The sequence below is a fragment of the Erpetoichthys calabaricus genome, chromosome 9, assembly GCF_900747795.2.
Source record: "Erpetoichthys calabaricus chromosome 9, fErpCal1.3, whole genome shotgun sequence".
Lineage (NCBI taxonomy): Eukaryota > Metazoa > Chordata > Cladistia > Polypteriformes > Polypteridae > Erpetoichthys > Erpetoichthys calabaricus.
The window spans coordinates 136,797,243-136,811,433 of record NC_041402.2 but is presented as its reverse complement, the minus strand read 5'-3'; the positions used below and the strand labels follow the sequence as shown (position 1 = coordinate 136,811,433).

General features: G+C 39.3%; 1 protein-coding gene across 2 annotated transcripts in view; it reads right to left on the bottom strand.

The window, feature by feature from the left end:
* The window catches only part of stxbp1a (syntaxin binding protein 1a), a 58,479-nt gene that overhangs the window by 20,431 nt on the left and 23,857 nt on the right, over positions 1–14,191 (bottom strand). For both annotated transcript variants that reach the window (XM_028810224.2, XM_028810225.2), the window contains exons 4-14: positions 13,349–13,425; positions 6,908–6,986; positions 5,370–5,473; positions 3,610–3,758; positions 3,437–3,521; positions 3,156–3,286; positions 2,756–2,863; positions 2,179–2,239; positions 2,027–2,092; positions 1,794–1,874; positions 1,002–1,140 (exon numbers count right to left, since the gene is read on the bottom strand). In XM_028810224.2, the coding sequence (XP_028666057.1) occupies positions 1,002–1,140; positions 1,794–1,874; positions 2,027–2,092; positions 2,179–2,239; positions 2,756–2,863; positions 3,156–3,286; positions 3,437–3,521; positions 3,610–3,758; positions 5,370–5,473; positions 6,908–6,986; positions 13,349–13,425 (1,080 nt within the window). The remainder of the gene's footprint in view (positions 1–1,001; positions 1,141–1,793; positions 1,875–2,026; positions 2,093–2,178; positions 2,240–2,755; positions 2,864–3,155; positions 3,287–3,436; positions 3,522–3,609; positions 3,759–5,369; positions 5,474–6,907; positions 6,987–13,348; positions 13,426–14,191) is intronic.

The window sequence follows — 14,191 nt, the reverse complement described above, 5'->3', positions numbered from 1 at the left end:
TGGCATATGGTATGGGTATGGTATTGGTTGCTCTCCTCTACACAAGTTCAAGTGTTACTATGTCTTTCTTGTAACATAGTGCCCAAAATTGCACACAGTACTCCAGATGCTGTCTCACTAGTGCATTATATAGTCTGAGCATATTTATATTCAACAGTTTTAACTAAATAGCTTCACATTTTATTTGCCTTTTTATTTGCTTCTGCACATTGCTTAGTTCACGAAAATGTTGTGTCAACCTCTAAATTATTTTTATATAGTTTCTATAATTTTGCATGGCAGAGAAGTAAGACTTATTGGTCTGTAATTACAAAGAACCTTTTTGTTCTTGAGGACTGGAGTCACATTTGCAAGTTTTCAGTCCTCCAGTACTTCTCCTTTCTCAAGTGACTACTGAAATATGCCTAATAAAGGCTTATAGACAGCATCTTTCATTTCTTTTAATACAACTGGTAAAATCCCATCAGGTCCAGAATTTTATTAGTCATCAACACATTGTGAGCTTTTTGTACATCTTGACTCTATTTTAAAAGCTCTGAACTCATCATGTTTTTACTTATGAAATGTTTGTTCAGTTTGTTTAGTATTACTATCTCATCTTCCAAGATTTCTCCTTTTCTATCACTGAGGGTTCTTAAATTTTCTATTATCGTCTTTTTACTAGAGTAGTGTTCAAAGCATTGCTTGGTGTGTGTTTTAGCTTCACTATCAATTTTTTTTGATTTCTCTTTTGACCTTTCAAATATTTTTTTTATCTCTTGCTGTAAAGTATGCATATACTATGTACATTCTGTGAAAGAAAGAAGGCAAAAAGCCATAAGTAGGAATATATAACAGAGACAATGTAGAGGAAGTTAGCCAGTTCAAAGGACTATCACATGGAGGGCCCAGTTCCAATGAAGTACCAGGCAGTTTGGAGTGAAACAAATCTACACTGCTCAGCATAGAAGCACCCTTCTACTTGCCTCCAAGGACCCTAACTCTGTGCTCCACTAACATACCATTCTTTAAAAAGATGTACAGAAGGATAATGCGGATCTTGTCATAAGTAGAAACATTGGCATCCAAGAGAATGGGGACGATGGCCCTCATGGGATCTTTGATCTTCTCACCCTCCGCATCTGTACCCATTGCCAGGTCCTGTGAAAGAAAACATCACCTTTATTATTAGTGGAAAAACTGAGATTGGTGGTTCATAATGGAAAAACTAAAATGAGTACAGATAATATACTCTAGATTTGGGTAAAGTGAACTGATCTCTGGGAGCATCACATAAGGAGCCTGTGTAAATCTGACCTCATAATGACTTGGGTTGATACATCTGATGAAATGAGTTGACCTAAACATTGGACATTTTAAGGAAAAAGGTGAGTCAATCTAGTTGTCTGTCTTTGCAGGAGGGCTATCTAAAGAACTGGGTGAGTGATTAGGAGATTTTACAAATTCATGCTAGTGAATCTGAGACACAGGTAAGAAGGCATGATATTCTAAGTATTCTGATTATTAGGCTAAATCTTATTATTATTCCATTGAGAAGATCAATGTATTTTGTGACACAATATTCTAAATAATTTTGTGAAAAAAATGTTAAAATTGTTAAATGAAAATGAGTGCACTGAAGTCACTGGCACATCAATCTGGTATTAACATAATTGGTGTTGTCCTCAGCTTTTCGTACAGCAGCCAGTAACATATATTAAATGCAGACCCCAATGCAGAGCCACAAAACTCCCAAAGGTTCGTGTGCATGGTACAGTTTTTCTAAGGTAAAGGAAAATTAAATCTGGACTTGCCTGTTCGACACGGCAGAGCTTGTCCACAGTACCTTGGTAGTGCTTCATGCAGTCTTCAGCCAGGTGCAAATGAGTTGAGTACTAAAAAAGGCAAGCAGTCCAAGTCACTGTCTTATTTTTTTGTTATCACACTTATTTTCTGCTTATCTAGCTCTCTTCATTTATACAAGAGAACTTGAGCTTTGCCTTGACAAAATGTCTTTATTTACCACCAGGAACAGATACTCTCTCACCTTACTCAACTCCTTCTGGTACTGAGGCATCTTCTTCAGCATCTGAGATAAATCTCTCATGGTGGTCTAGATAGACAATAGACAGCTGTTTAAGAAGGAGCAAGAGCTTTGTCCAGCAGAGAAATGAGTAGAGCAGCCAGCCCTCCACTCACCTTCTCTCCTGTCTGCATCCTCTTACTGGCAGAGAATTCTTTCAAAGAGCGGGTGACTTCCCTAAAAAGAAAAAGAAAAAAGAAGGTCAATGTGTCAAACTGACAATTGGCACTCTTAAACCTTACTTTGACCACACCAGTCAATATTGAGTCTCAAGGTCAATAGAAGCCTCTTCAACTTCACCAAATTCCTCATCAGCACTAACTGGTCAACACAGCAGTAGATTGCATCACTCAATGACACAACACTACAAAGATGAAGAGGTGCTCTTCTTTCTGAGCTAGTGACAGGAAAAAATTGAGTTGATATCCAAACAGAAGCCCCTCTTGTCTCACTGAGTGACAGGTAAATTGAGTTGGCCCTTCTTGTCTCAACCTGTAACTCATCGGAACTGAGCAGATATTTTATGAGGGGCTTCATGATAGGTACCCTAGCTAGAGGCACGTCTCTGAACTAGTAACATTTGGTATTTGTAAACATGAAGACTACAAAGTAATTAAAAAAAAGTAGAAAAGCATCCTCCTCACCTTTTTCATCCATGTAAATTATTGAAAAAGTCTATTCTGCATTACTCACTGGGAGACTTCAGCAATGTGCTTGTGTCGCAGGGCCATCCAGAGATCATCATCCTCATCCAACAGCACCTCCTTCATTCTTGAGTCCCCCATACCACTTGTCTCATACCTAACCACATAAAAGGAAATGAAACTTGGAAATGAGTGTGGTGAGTCCACATGATAGGACATTGGTAGCTGTTTATTAATGAGGCTCCATTATCCTTCACATTCATGGAAGAGAAGGTGGGTTGGAAAGCATTCTATCTTGGCCATTAGGACACAAACAGATGTGCCAATCAACAGAGTGTGCAGAAATATACAGTAGATAACTGCTCCAGACCTATCTACTGTCCATTTAGAGTGGACACCAAGGCAACATGTGCATAATAATTGGAGATGGATGAAGAGGCTCTTCTTACTTGTAGACATCATTCTCAATAGGAAGCAGGTCATAGCTCATGGCCTGGAAGGTGAGTTCATGAAGGACTGGTGACACTGGATCAAAGCCACGGTCCAGAATCAGCAGCTGAGAACGGGCTTTGTCTGGTCCCTGCAGAGAAACAGAAGTAAAGAGAGCTTTTACTAATAGCTCAAAATGATGCCACCTAGTTGGTATCCCTGGACATTTCAGTAGAGAATTCAAAGATGACACAGATACTCTAACTTCACCAACCCTCACCAACATCACCCTTTAACTCACTTCTCCCATGGTTGGGTCATCGGCCTTGTAGGCGTCCAACTTGTCTTGAACCAACTGAGCCAGAGTGGCATTATCTTTGTACTCTCTTAAGTAGGAGGAATAGACAGAGGAATAAAGGTCAGACAGGTTAAAAGCAGCCTAGTGTCATAGAGAGGATATTTCTATCTCCTCACCCTCGGTATCGCACTGCTGGATACTCCTTCAAGGTGGCACAGAGAGTTGCAATTTGTTCTGCTAGACGCTCCATCACAGGGTTCTTTAGCTGAGTCTTATGTGGGCTATAGAAGCTCTGGAATGCATCAGAGTTGTCCAGGGAATAGACCTGCAGATTATATTAAATGGATTACATTAAGAAAACAAAATCTCAAAAAATGCAATCTCACTGAAATATTGTAAATTCATTTTCTGGGGTTGCCCTATTTTAGTATTGTCCGAATTCAATTATTATAGAACTGCCTTGAAATATTTGCTTGACATGCTGTGTTTCAAAACTGGGCATCTTTACTTTATACTTTAAATATAGGTCAAATATATTAGTGTGCTCATAGATCATATACTGTATGATGACTGTATATTGACTGTCTTGCAGCTCATCTAAGACTAGCATAGCATAATGGCTGTTTATTAAAACAGGCTTAATGGTGCAATGGTAAATCCATTTGTTTTGATCGCATCATGCATTTATGAACCTCTGTTCAATAGATGTAGCTTACATCCCTTTTTGTATGTACATCTTGTTGTCTGTTTTCATTCTAGGCCTTATATCCCTCTTTTTTGTGTTTTTTGCTGCCTTTTATCATTGGACATTCCAGTCCTGTTGTGGACGCTGGACATACGCTGCACATTTTATTATCTTATGCCAGCCTCTTGACTTTATGCATAAGAAATTCCCACCCCCTCTGCTGTTTAAGTCTGCAGCTTATTTGCAACAACCTGATTTTTCCATGTCTGCAGCTCATACTGTATATAAGACCCCTATTTTAGTCTGTCCATGATTCAGATGCCCTGTTAGTTTTCCTGTAAACTCATTTGGTATCCATCTGATTTAGACTTCCTAAAATTTGGATTGGATGCGCTATTTTATGCTTACTCCTGCCTTTACATCTTACAGTATGTTGTGCTGCTATTTTTGCATCCTTTCAACTTATGGGACACCCCTAGTTTTTTTCTGCCCAAATCTATTACTACAATCTACTGGTTTCCACTATTACTGGACACTCATATTTTACCTCACCTGTAGTACTTCTGGGTCGCTCCTATTTTAGCATATTGCAAGCACATTCAGAGTATTCCTAATGTATCCTACATTTCATACAATATATGAACTACTCCTACTTTCAGAATAACCTCTGCATGAACAGAAACTGCCAGCTACAGATCTCTACACTCCTTTTAATTCTAAATCTTTCTCCCCTCCTCCATTTTCCCATCTGTCTGTAGTAATGTGATGGCCACTGAGCCAGTTGTGACAGATGGACTCCCTCCATTCTGATAGCAGAGTGTGCTTCCTGATTGGCTCAGGATTTGCATTTATCAAGCGATCAATGAAGGGCCGAGTGGGTCATCTGGGAGGGATTTTTAGTCAGCTAAACTGCGGAACTGAGTCTGTGGCATTAATCATTTGTGACAGAAGCTGGGTCACCATAATAGTACTCTTCCAAGGCCTGGCAGTTTGAAACCAGCTATTTGCTGCATGGCATGCACTCCAGCCAAAGAAGAAGAATAGCAAATGGCTGATCATTGCCTTGCATGCTCATCCACATGAATACCTCCCCAGGGAGACACTCCTGTCTTGAATATGCAGACCTTTGTATTGACCCTATTGTGACCTCACTAACCCCAGTGTCTTGGAGGAAGGGGCTTCCCTCACTGAGTTTGACTGATTGATTCTCTTCAGCACTCTGGACATTTCCAGTGCTCCCATGGCACCCACCTGAGACTCATATGGGAGGAAAGCAATGTTGATTTCAGTTAGGGTTTTGATCATCTTGGAAGCTCGAGATTTAACCACCTCATTGAACAGGGGGTCTGGACAGGCTGTGAAAAGACAAAGGAAACCTCCATAAATCTGTTGATTTACATGTATCATGCAGCTGCAGACTGGCTAAATAGTATTATAGTACTCAGGAAATGTATGCCTATAATGTACCTGAGCTACACCATGTGTACTCGAGTCCTTGAAAAATGAAACATTCTGTGAGACAATTCACCTTAAGGGCATATATATTATAAAAGTAGGAATTTCTACTATATTGGGTATGTTTATTGACAGGAGAAATGAGGCAAGCCATCCTCTGAAGGATATATTTTAAAGCAGCAGTACAGACAAGGCAAATGCATAAATCCAAGTTGTGACACAACTGCCTTCACTGTTGCACATTTTGTAAGAAAAGGTACAGTAACTGTCCTCACTGGAGTATCCTCATACAAGGCAGATGTGGGGCAAGTAATCTTTACTATATCATCACTTGGCTATTTTAATAAGAGACAAAAAAACAGCTGCTGTACTCACAGGGGTAAATCCGGTGCATAAAACACACTTGGGGATAGACTCAGTAGGAGGAAATACTCACCATTAATTTAAAAATTGAGAGCAACTATGTGCACTAATAACTGCAGGGGATGAGTGGCCTTACAAAAACTCATAAAGCAGTATAAAATCATAGAACAACTTGAAAGTGACTGTCCTCATTACTGTGTGTTTTGTAAGAGATGTATTAGAGTAGGGGTTCTTAACCTGATATCCGTGGACCCCTAGGGGGTCCATGAATAGGTTTCAAGGGGTCTGTGAGGGTCAGATAAAAATTAACATTTATATTCACTATACAGCCTGGTACTGTTGATTTAGAGTAGATGTCGTAGTAGTAGTAGTAGTAGTGATGGTAGTAGAAAATGTAGTAGTAGTAGATCTGTTTTAATTTGCACAAGAGGATTGTATTTCATAATTATAATGAGTGGCCATTTCTTTTTGCATAAAAAAGGAGTGTTTTTTTAGATTGTTTACTTTAAAGTTTAATAATACAGTATATGTGTATGTCATATATGTATGAGACAATCAAGTACATTATATTCATTGCATGCAAAGTTGTGTTTATGTGAATATTACTGAGGAAGGGGGTCCATAGCTTTTATCAGATTGTTAAATTGGTCTGTGACTCAAAAAGGTTTTGAATCACTGTACTAGAGGGTGTATTTGCCCCCAGTGAGGAATATTTATTTAAGGAAAAGTGAGTGCAAGCCACCCTCAGTAAATATATGCAAATACTAAAATACTAATGAACAACTTGCCTCTTAAAAAACAATTCACAAAGAGAGGGCTCATGGCACAAAATGTCTAAATCAAAATAATAGAAGCAGTTTGTTGTTGGTTGCCCACATGTCTCATTGATTCAACTGTAAAGGAGCAGGGCTTTGTGTTATTTGTGACAGGGCAGTAATGGTCCTTGCTGTGAGCCATTTCATCATACTTACAGTCTGTGAAGAAGACGTGTGCTCCCCTATACTTTGAAGAGGGGGGATCCTTAAAATCACCAACCAGTGTTTGTACTGACTGTGGAGAGAACACAGAGAGCATTTTGAGTTTTAAGATCAGAAAAATAAGAAAAGAGGGAAGTTAGAATGGAGACAGTCAAGTATATGGATAAAGGTGATACGAGAAGCCTGGTAATACCATCTCTTATATATACAGTATTTCTCTTCTGGTTTGTCCTGCTTCCACTTCAAAACTGGTCCTGCCCACACACAGCCGACACGGCATTTCTCGATTCCTATTCGTCCTCTTCCAAACCCTACCCCACGCTACCTGCGGCTCCTCTTCAAATCCGATCCCGCCCACATGCAGCCGACACGGCATTTCTCAATTCCTATTCGTCCTCCTCCATGTCATGCACTATACTGGCCTGCTGAGTGTAATACATCCAACAAGTACTTGAGATGCTGCCACAACAGTAAAGTAGCTTTACCACCTTTGCAGGAGCCACCTGTGTCTTTACAACAGCTTCTTACACAGCAAACATCAGAAGCTAAAAATTATCGTGAACACATTCAAGAATACATCTCTTCTCTAGCGTTTGCTTCCATGGCTGCACAGATAACTCAACCTCCTGGCCACGGACCATACTGTTTTAAAATACACGGGCAAATTTATCACCAAATCTCTCCACTATACGCTAACACTTCTACCTCTCCAGAATATGGACAGTTGTATGTTTTTGACACAGCGCAAGCTACTGAAGTACGCTTACAAAATAAAGCAAACTCTGCATGCAGCGAAAATGTACTTCTCCACCTAGATTCCATGCTCAGAACCATCAACCCCTTCGCTAAATCATACAAACACATGCATGAAATCGCTCAGTCCAATCCAACAGCATCTGTACGAATGGTTTTCAGGGAAAACCCGGGGCAAGATTTACGACGATACAATGCCCCGATATGTCACACCAATGTTGCAGCGATTTTTGTCGGAGAAGATGGCGAACCGCCTGCCAAAAGGGACATTTGTATCTATCCCATAGGCAACTCCTGTAAACAGATTTCCACGCTCAATATGAATTGCGATCCTATGGTTTACCCACTTTTATTCCCTAACGGAGACATTGGCTAGCACAAAGATTTACAACATGTTCCTGATAAAAGAACCGCTAAACGAATAAGGCTTACTCAATGCCAATTTTATGCGTACAGATTAGCAATGAGGAATACATTTAGTATTTTGCACTCCAGCAGCAAACTATTCCAACAGTACGTCGTAGATGCGTATGTTAAAACAGAGGGCGCGCGTCTCAACTATCTCAGATGACATCAACAAGATCTGCGTGTGGAACTATCAGACGCACTGAAAGCAAACGCTGAAAATAACAACGTACGTGTAGGCAAAATGATCATATTACTGTCCACATTTCCAGGAAGTCCAAGATACATGCAACAAAACTATCGGGATGCCATGGCCATAATACGTAAATTCGGAAATCCTGATTTATTTATCACTTTCACATGTAATCCTGCTTGGCTGGAAATCCTACATGCACACTGCATCCTTCAAGAAGTATTTATTTCTTCTTGATTTCTGAATTCCTTTTTCACTGTTTTCTGTTCCTATTCTTACACTGCCATATGCTAAGGCGGGCGTTGGCTAGTACCATATTATTTTCAAAGCCCACTTAATTCTGAGTGGGGTTGTGGGTGGCTGGAGCCTATCCCAGTAATCATAGGGCACAAGACAAGAAAAATCTCTAGACAGGGCACCAGTCTCACACACACACTCATACACACTATGCCCAATTCAGCGTTGCCAATCCACCTAACCAGCATGTCTTTGGACTGTGGGAGAAAACTGGAGCATCCGGAGGAAAGTCGTATAGATCCAAGATGGATCCAAGATGAGAACACTGGTCATCTTACTCCAAGGCAACAGTGCTACCACTGTACCATGACCACATGGTAATAAAAAGTGAAATAAAGGGCAAATTTCAAGGCATTCACAAAACAACACCTGCATATCTGAGATGGTCAAAAGCTATTTGATGTTCAATGGAGTTCAGTGAAAAAAATCTTCAAGGGAGACGTCAAGAGGAAGGCCAATGGGGTCAAACAGAAAACAGGACTGCTATGTGGTCCCTCCACTCTAGCAAGTAGGAGAGCTACACACAGATAAGGACATCATTTAAAGCAGAATATAGAAGAGGAGGGAAAGAGCTGCTAAAATTCATCAAATATTAAGACACCTCCCACTTCTTCTCTGAGCCAACTAGAACAGATGGCTGAAAGGATTACCTGGTAGGTCCAGCCTGTACAGTAGAAGAGAAGATTGTATTGCATAGCAAAAAAAGCAAATGACATATGTGTGCAGGAGTATTTATTTATTAAGTGTCAGATTTGTATGAAGTTGTATTTATCTCTTTGTAGTTTATTGTTGTTTAACTCTAATCTACATTTTATTAGTCTCTCACCTACCACCAACAGAGCACTATGAAAGTGTGACCTATCTTTAGAGAGTGGGAGGAAACCAGAGTCCCTAAGGAAACCCATGAGAATTCAAGGATAGCAGGATAGAAATTAGCCTCGGCTCTTTATTGTTACAGTATACAGTATTTTAGAACATTACAAAAATGTAGACAAGAATAGGCCATTCAGTCCACTTTACTCCTCCAAAATAACATCAAGTCTAATTTTGAAGGCCTTACTGTCTATTAAACTACTTGGTAACTTATTCCATATGTCTATGATTCTCTGTGTGAAGAAAAACTTTCTAATGTTTGTGTGAAATTTACTCTTAACAAGTTTCCAACTGTGTCCCATGTTCTTATTGAAAGTAACAGTCTTGATTCACTGTATTAATTCCCTTCAAAATTCTATCATGTCACCTCTTAATCTCCTTTTGCTTAAACTGATGAGGCTCAGCTCTTTTAGTCTTTCTTCATAATTCCTCACCTGTAGCCCTGGAATCAGCCTAGTCACTCTTCTCTGGAATTTTCTAGCACAGCTGGGTCCTTTTTGTAGCCTGGAGACCAAAACTGCAAACAATACTCCAGATGAGGTCTCACCATTGCATAAAGCATAACCCCCATTGGACATGTGTGCACTCCACACATCCTGCTATACAACCTAACATTCTGTTAACACATCTTAATAGCCTTCTGAATACTTTCTGGCACTTGATAGTGTCAAGTCCATTAAGACTCCTGAATTCTTCTCAATTTTCAGACCTCCCATTATGTATTCAAACCTAACATTTTTACTTCCTACATAAAATATTTTATATTTACTTTTATAAAATTTCTTCTGTCACAAATCTGTCTAAACCTGTATGGTGTCCAGGTCCCTCTGTTATGATTTACTGGATTCTAGATTATCTGCCCATCATCTAGCTTGGTATCATCTGAAAACTTAACCCGCTTATTATTCATATTACTATCTAAATCATTTATATATATTAGCAGTGACCCCTGAGGTCTTAACATCACTGAAATTCTGAGAAGGTTCCTAGCACCATAGCTCTCTGGTTCCTGTGTTTTAACCAATTCCGTTCCCATCTACAAAGTGCATCTTGAACTTCCACTTCATTCAGCTTGATGGTCCCTTATCAAATGTTATCATATGCTCCACTTCGATCGTACCCTTTTGTTGTCTCCTCATAGAATTCCAGCATGTTAGTAAAACATGACCTCCTTCTTCTGAACCCTTGCTGACTGTAAAACTCCTGTTCTTTCTCAATCTCTTCCTTATTAGTTCCTTCTATTAATTTACCTGTGATGCATGTTAAGCTTACTGGCCTATAGTTGCTTGGATCACCCTTTTTATATAACGGGATATTTGCCATTTTCCAGCCCATCAGAATTTTCCCTGTGCATATTGAAGTCTTAAAAATATGTGCTCACTAACCTTTTTAAACACTCTAGAATAAATATTATCTGGTTCTGGTGATTTATTTGATTTCGGCCTATTTAATCTAAGCAGTACTTACCACTTTACAATTTACAAGTCACTCAGTACTTCCTTAGTAGCCCTTGTTACTGCTTGGAGGTTATTTACTGCATTTTTTAATTCCCCTTTAACAATTCCTAATACACTTCACTTCCTCCTTCACTTTTCTTTTACTTCTAAAATACTGAATGTATTTGTGTCATCTTTGGCATTATCTGCTTTTTAGATTCCCTAATATCCTTTTTCATTATTGCCCTCATGCTTTCATATGCCCTAGAATCTGCATTGGAGTTATCAGTCTAAGACACTGTATATAGCTGGTTTTTCCTTTACAACTTCTTTTTAACTCCTTTCTAACCCACTGCAGAGCCTTTTTTCAATTTTCTATTTATTATAAAGTTTGGGATGTATCTGTCCTGCATTATATGTATAACATTGTAAATCTGTTCCACTGCTCTTTGACTGTTTCTAAACTTAAATGTTTACCACAGTTTATCTTTTTTAGACATTACCATATGTGCTCAAAATTTGCCCTACCAAAGTTAACTTCACAGTTGTGCATTGAAACTACTGTCTGCATTGGGTGTCTATAGCACTCTCTTAAAATAAGGCTTCTTTTCCTAATGCTTTCCAGATGAATCCAGACATCCTCACTAAAATGTGGCTCCTTGTCCAACTGAAGGAGACATGCATTTAATTTTGTTTAACATAGGCAGCAAACACTCTCATTTTCTTTTCTGTCATATCCTTCCTGAAATATGTGTAACTATCTATATTATACTCATCCCCATCTTTGTTATTTAGCCAGGTTTCTGTTATTGCTGTAAAATCATAATTATGCTCAGTTACACACAACTTCAACTCATTTGTTTTATTTTTGATACTTCTAACATTAAGCTATTTTTAATTTGTTACATATTTTACTTTTACACTTAAAATTTCTCCCCAAGTTTTGTATTATGTATGGGTGCTCCAGTTTCCTTCCACTGTCCAAACACATGCAGGTTAGGTGAAATAGTAATGCTGGTGTGTGTGTGTTCAATCTGTGATGGACTGGGCCCCATTCTAGGGTTTGTTCCTGCCCTGTGCTAGCTAGCTGTGATAGACTCCAGACCAATTTATACCATGAACTGTATTTAAAAAACAAAAACAATAAGTCTGGAGCCATGAAGTCAACTAAGGAAATAATGGAAACAAACTCATAGCTCAGATAATTTAATTACACTAATCTTTTAACTGTCACATAAGATGCTTTCCCTGCACAGGAACTTTTTTGAAAAGCCAGGGACATTTTAGAAACATTTGTAGAATTCCCATTGCAAGAACTTGGGACATTTGTAGTTTCTGGTAAGTAATTCCTGGTACTTCTTTTAGCTCCTATTCCAGGGTATATACTTCTCGTCCATACAAGAACTATTGTGGGTGGGGTTCGGGCGATGAACTGTGCTGATTGCTTCACCACAAGCACTGGCACCATCTTACAATTCTGTTAGTAGTTTGGACTTTGAAGAATTATCTGTGAAGATGGAGCGCTTTATTTCGCACCTCATCACCCTTTATAGCTACCTCCATGGTGCATCGTGCCATGCAGTCGAAGCAATAAATCTCCCCATGAAGTCCCAATCAATTCAAAGGGGGGGTGAAGTCCCGATCATGGTGCATTTCTCATTTCTACATAGCGGCCTTCCTGGTGTACTGTAACACAGCAATAATCTCCCCCTTGAATTTGTGATCACTTCAAAGTAATAAGGTTCAGGTGTCCCCTGTAACTCCTGATAGCGACACACTTCATACAGCATCACTCTTCTGTGCATGTCACATATTTTACAAAATGTTTCAGATCCTGTTGTACAGAGGGAGTGCAACACACAAAAGTGGCCATGGACTACAAGTGGCCTTCATTGTCCAGGAGCTCATTGGTTCTGGAAAACAAAGTTCCTATGGTGGGAAAGCACCTAAATTTAACAAGACACATGTAATTTCCTAAGCTGATCTCTGTCACAACCACTAACACAAAACGGCCACTGCAAACAAAATGAATTGTTTAAAAAATAAATAATAACCCTACGAATACAAGAAAAACATATTCACAAGGAAAAAAAATGGGACAAGTCCAGAATCATGACACAGAGACTTTTAGTGTCTTATAGCAGGCTCAAGTGCTGTAAGTACTGTAGATGAATGTATGGTGGTATGACATCCCTGGAACCACATGTTTTAAACTCTTTGTTTTGGTAGGCCTGTTTTGTGCTATGAAAACAGGTTTGAACTGAATAAAATAGTAAAAAAGTTAGAAGTAAGCAAGCAGATAATAGAAAGTGAAGGCAAGGGAACTGGAGTTAAGAAGTGGTGAAAAGCAGAATCGAGTATATAATCTATACAGCCTAGGGCTGGAAAGTACTATAGAGAATAAAAAAATACTACAGCACAAATTGTTTGAAAACACAAAATGAAGAGTTTAGCCTAAGACAGCAAATCTCTATTTACCTTTTCAGAAGGAGTGATTAAGTACACGGCCTCCAGACTGGGCAGTGGCTCTCTCCGTTTATTGATGTCTTCAACAACTGTCAATTACAAAGTGAACCACAGTCAAACAAGGAGTCACATTCTGCAGGACTGTCCACCAAAAACATCATGAGTGAGCCACACTGATTTGTCACTGACTACACAGGCATGCAATATACAGGCCATATTTTAAGCTCGCTAGCTATACTGGTAAAATGTGCAAGTAAAATGTGCAAGAATCCCATGAAACGAATACACCATAGGGTCACTAAGGTGTAGTAACCCTTGATGTAAGCCATACTATATTGCCATGAACTGCATGTTGTATTGCAGGGTCTGACACTAAAAATGTACAGTACACTGTATGTTTGTTAACTGTGTAGGTACCCCATAATCAATGGTCGTTACCTGTGCAGGCGCCCCTCATGACGACCAGACTACGCTGCCATAAAATATTTACACACTTGAGACACAAGCCACACAGCAGGTTCAACATTTATGTGGTAACTCCATGTGAATTCCAGACTTCAAGATCACAAGATATGCACAACCTCCACATAAAAGGCACACTCCCAAGTTGGGAAATGTGCAGGTATTTCATTTGCATGTTCCATGGTCAGTTATTGTGCATACAAGAAAGCTACACTACAGCGACACTACATGTAAAGAAACTCTACTGCATGTGCATGTGCTCAATCTGCAAGCCACACTACATGATCACCAGCTGTGTATATACCCTATACACAGGCCACACTTCCATCTCACTAATTGTGAAGTTGCCACACATGGTGACCAGACTATGCAAAAATGTGTACACACTTCAGA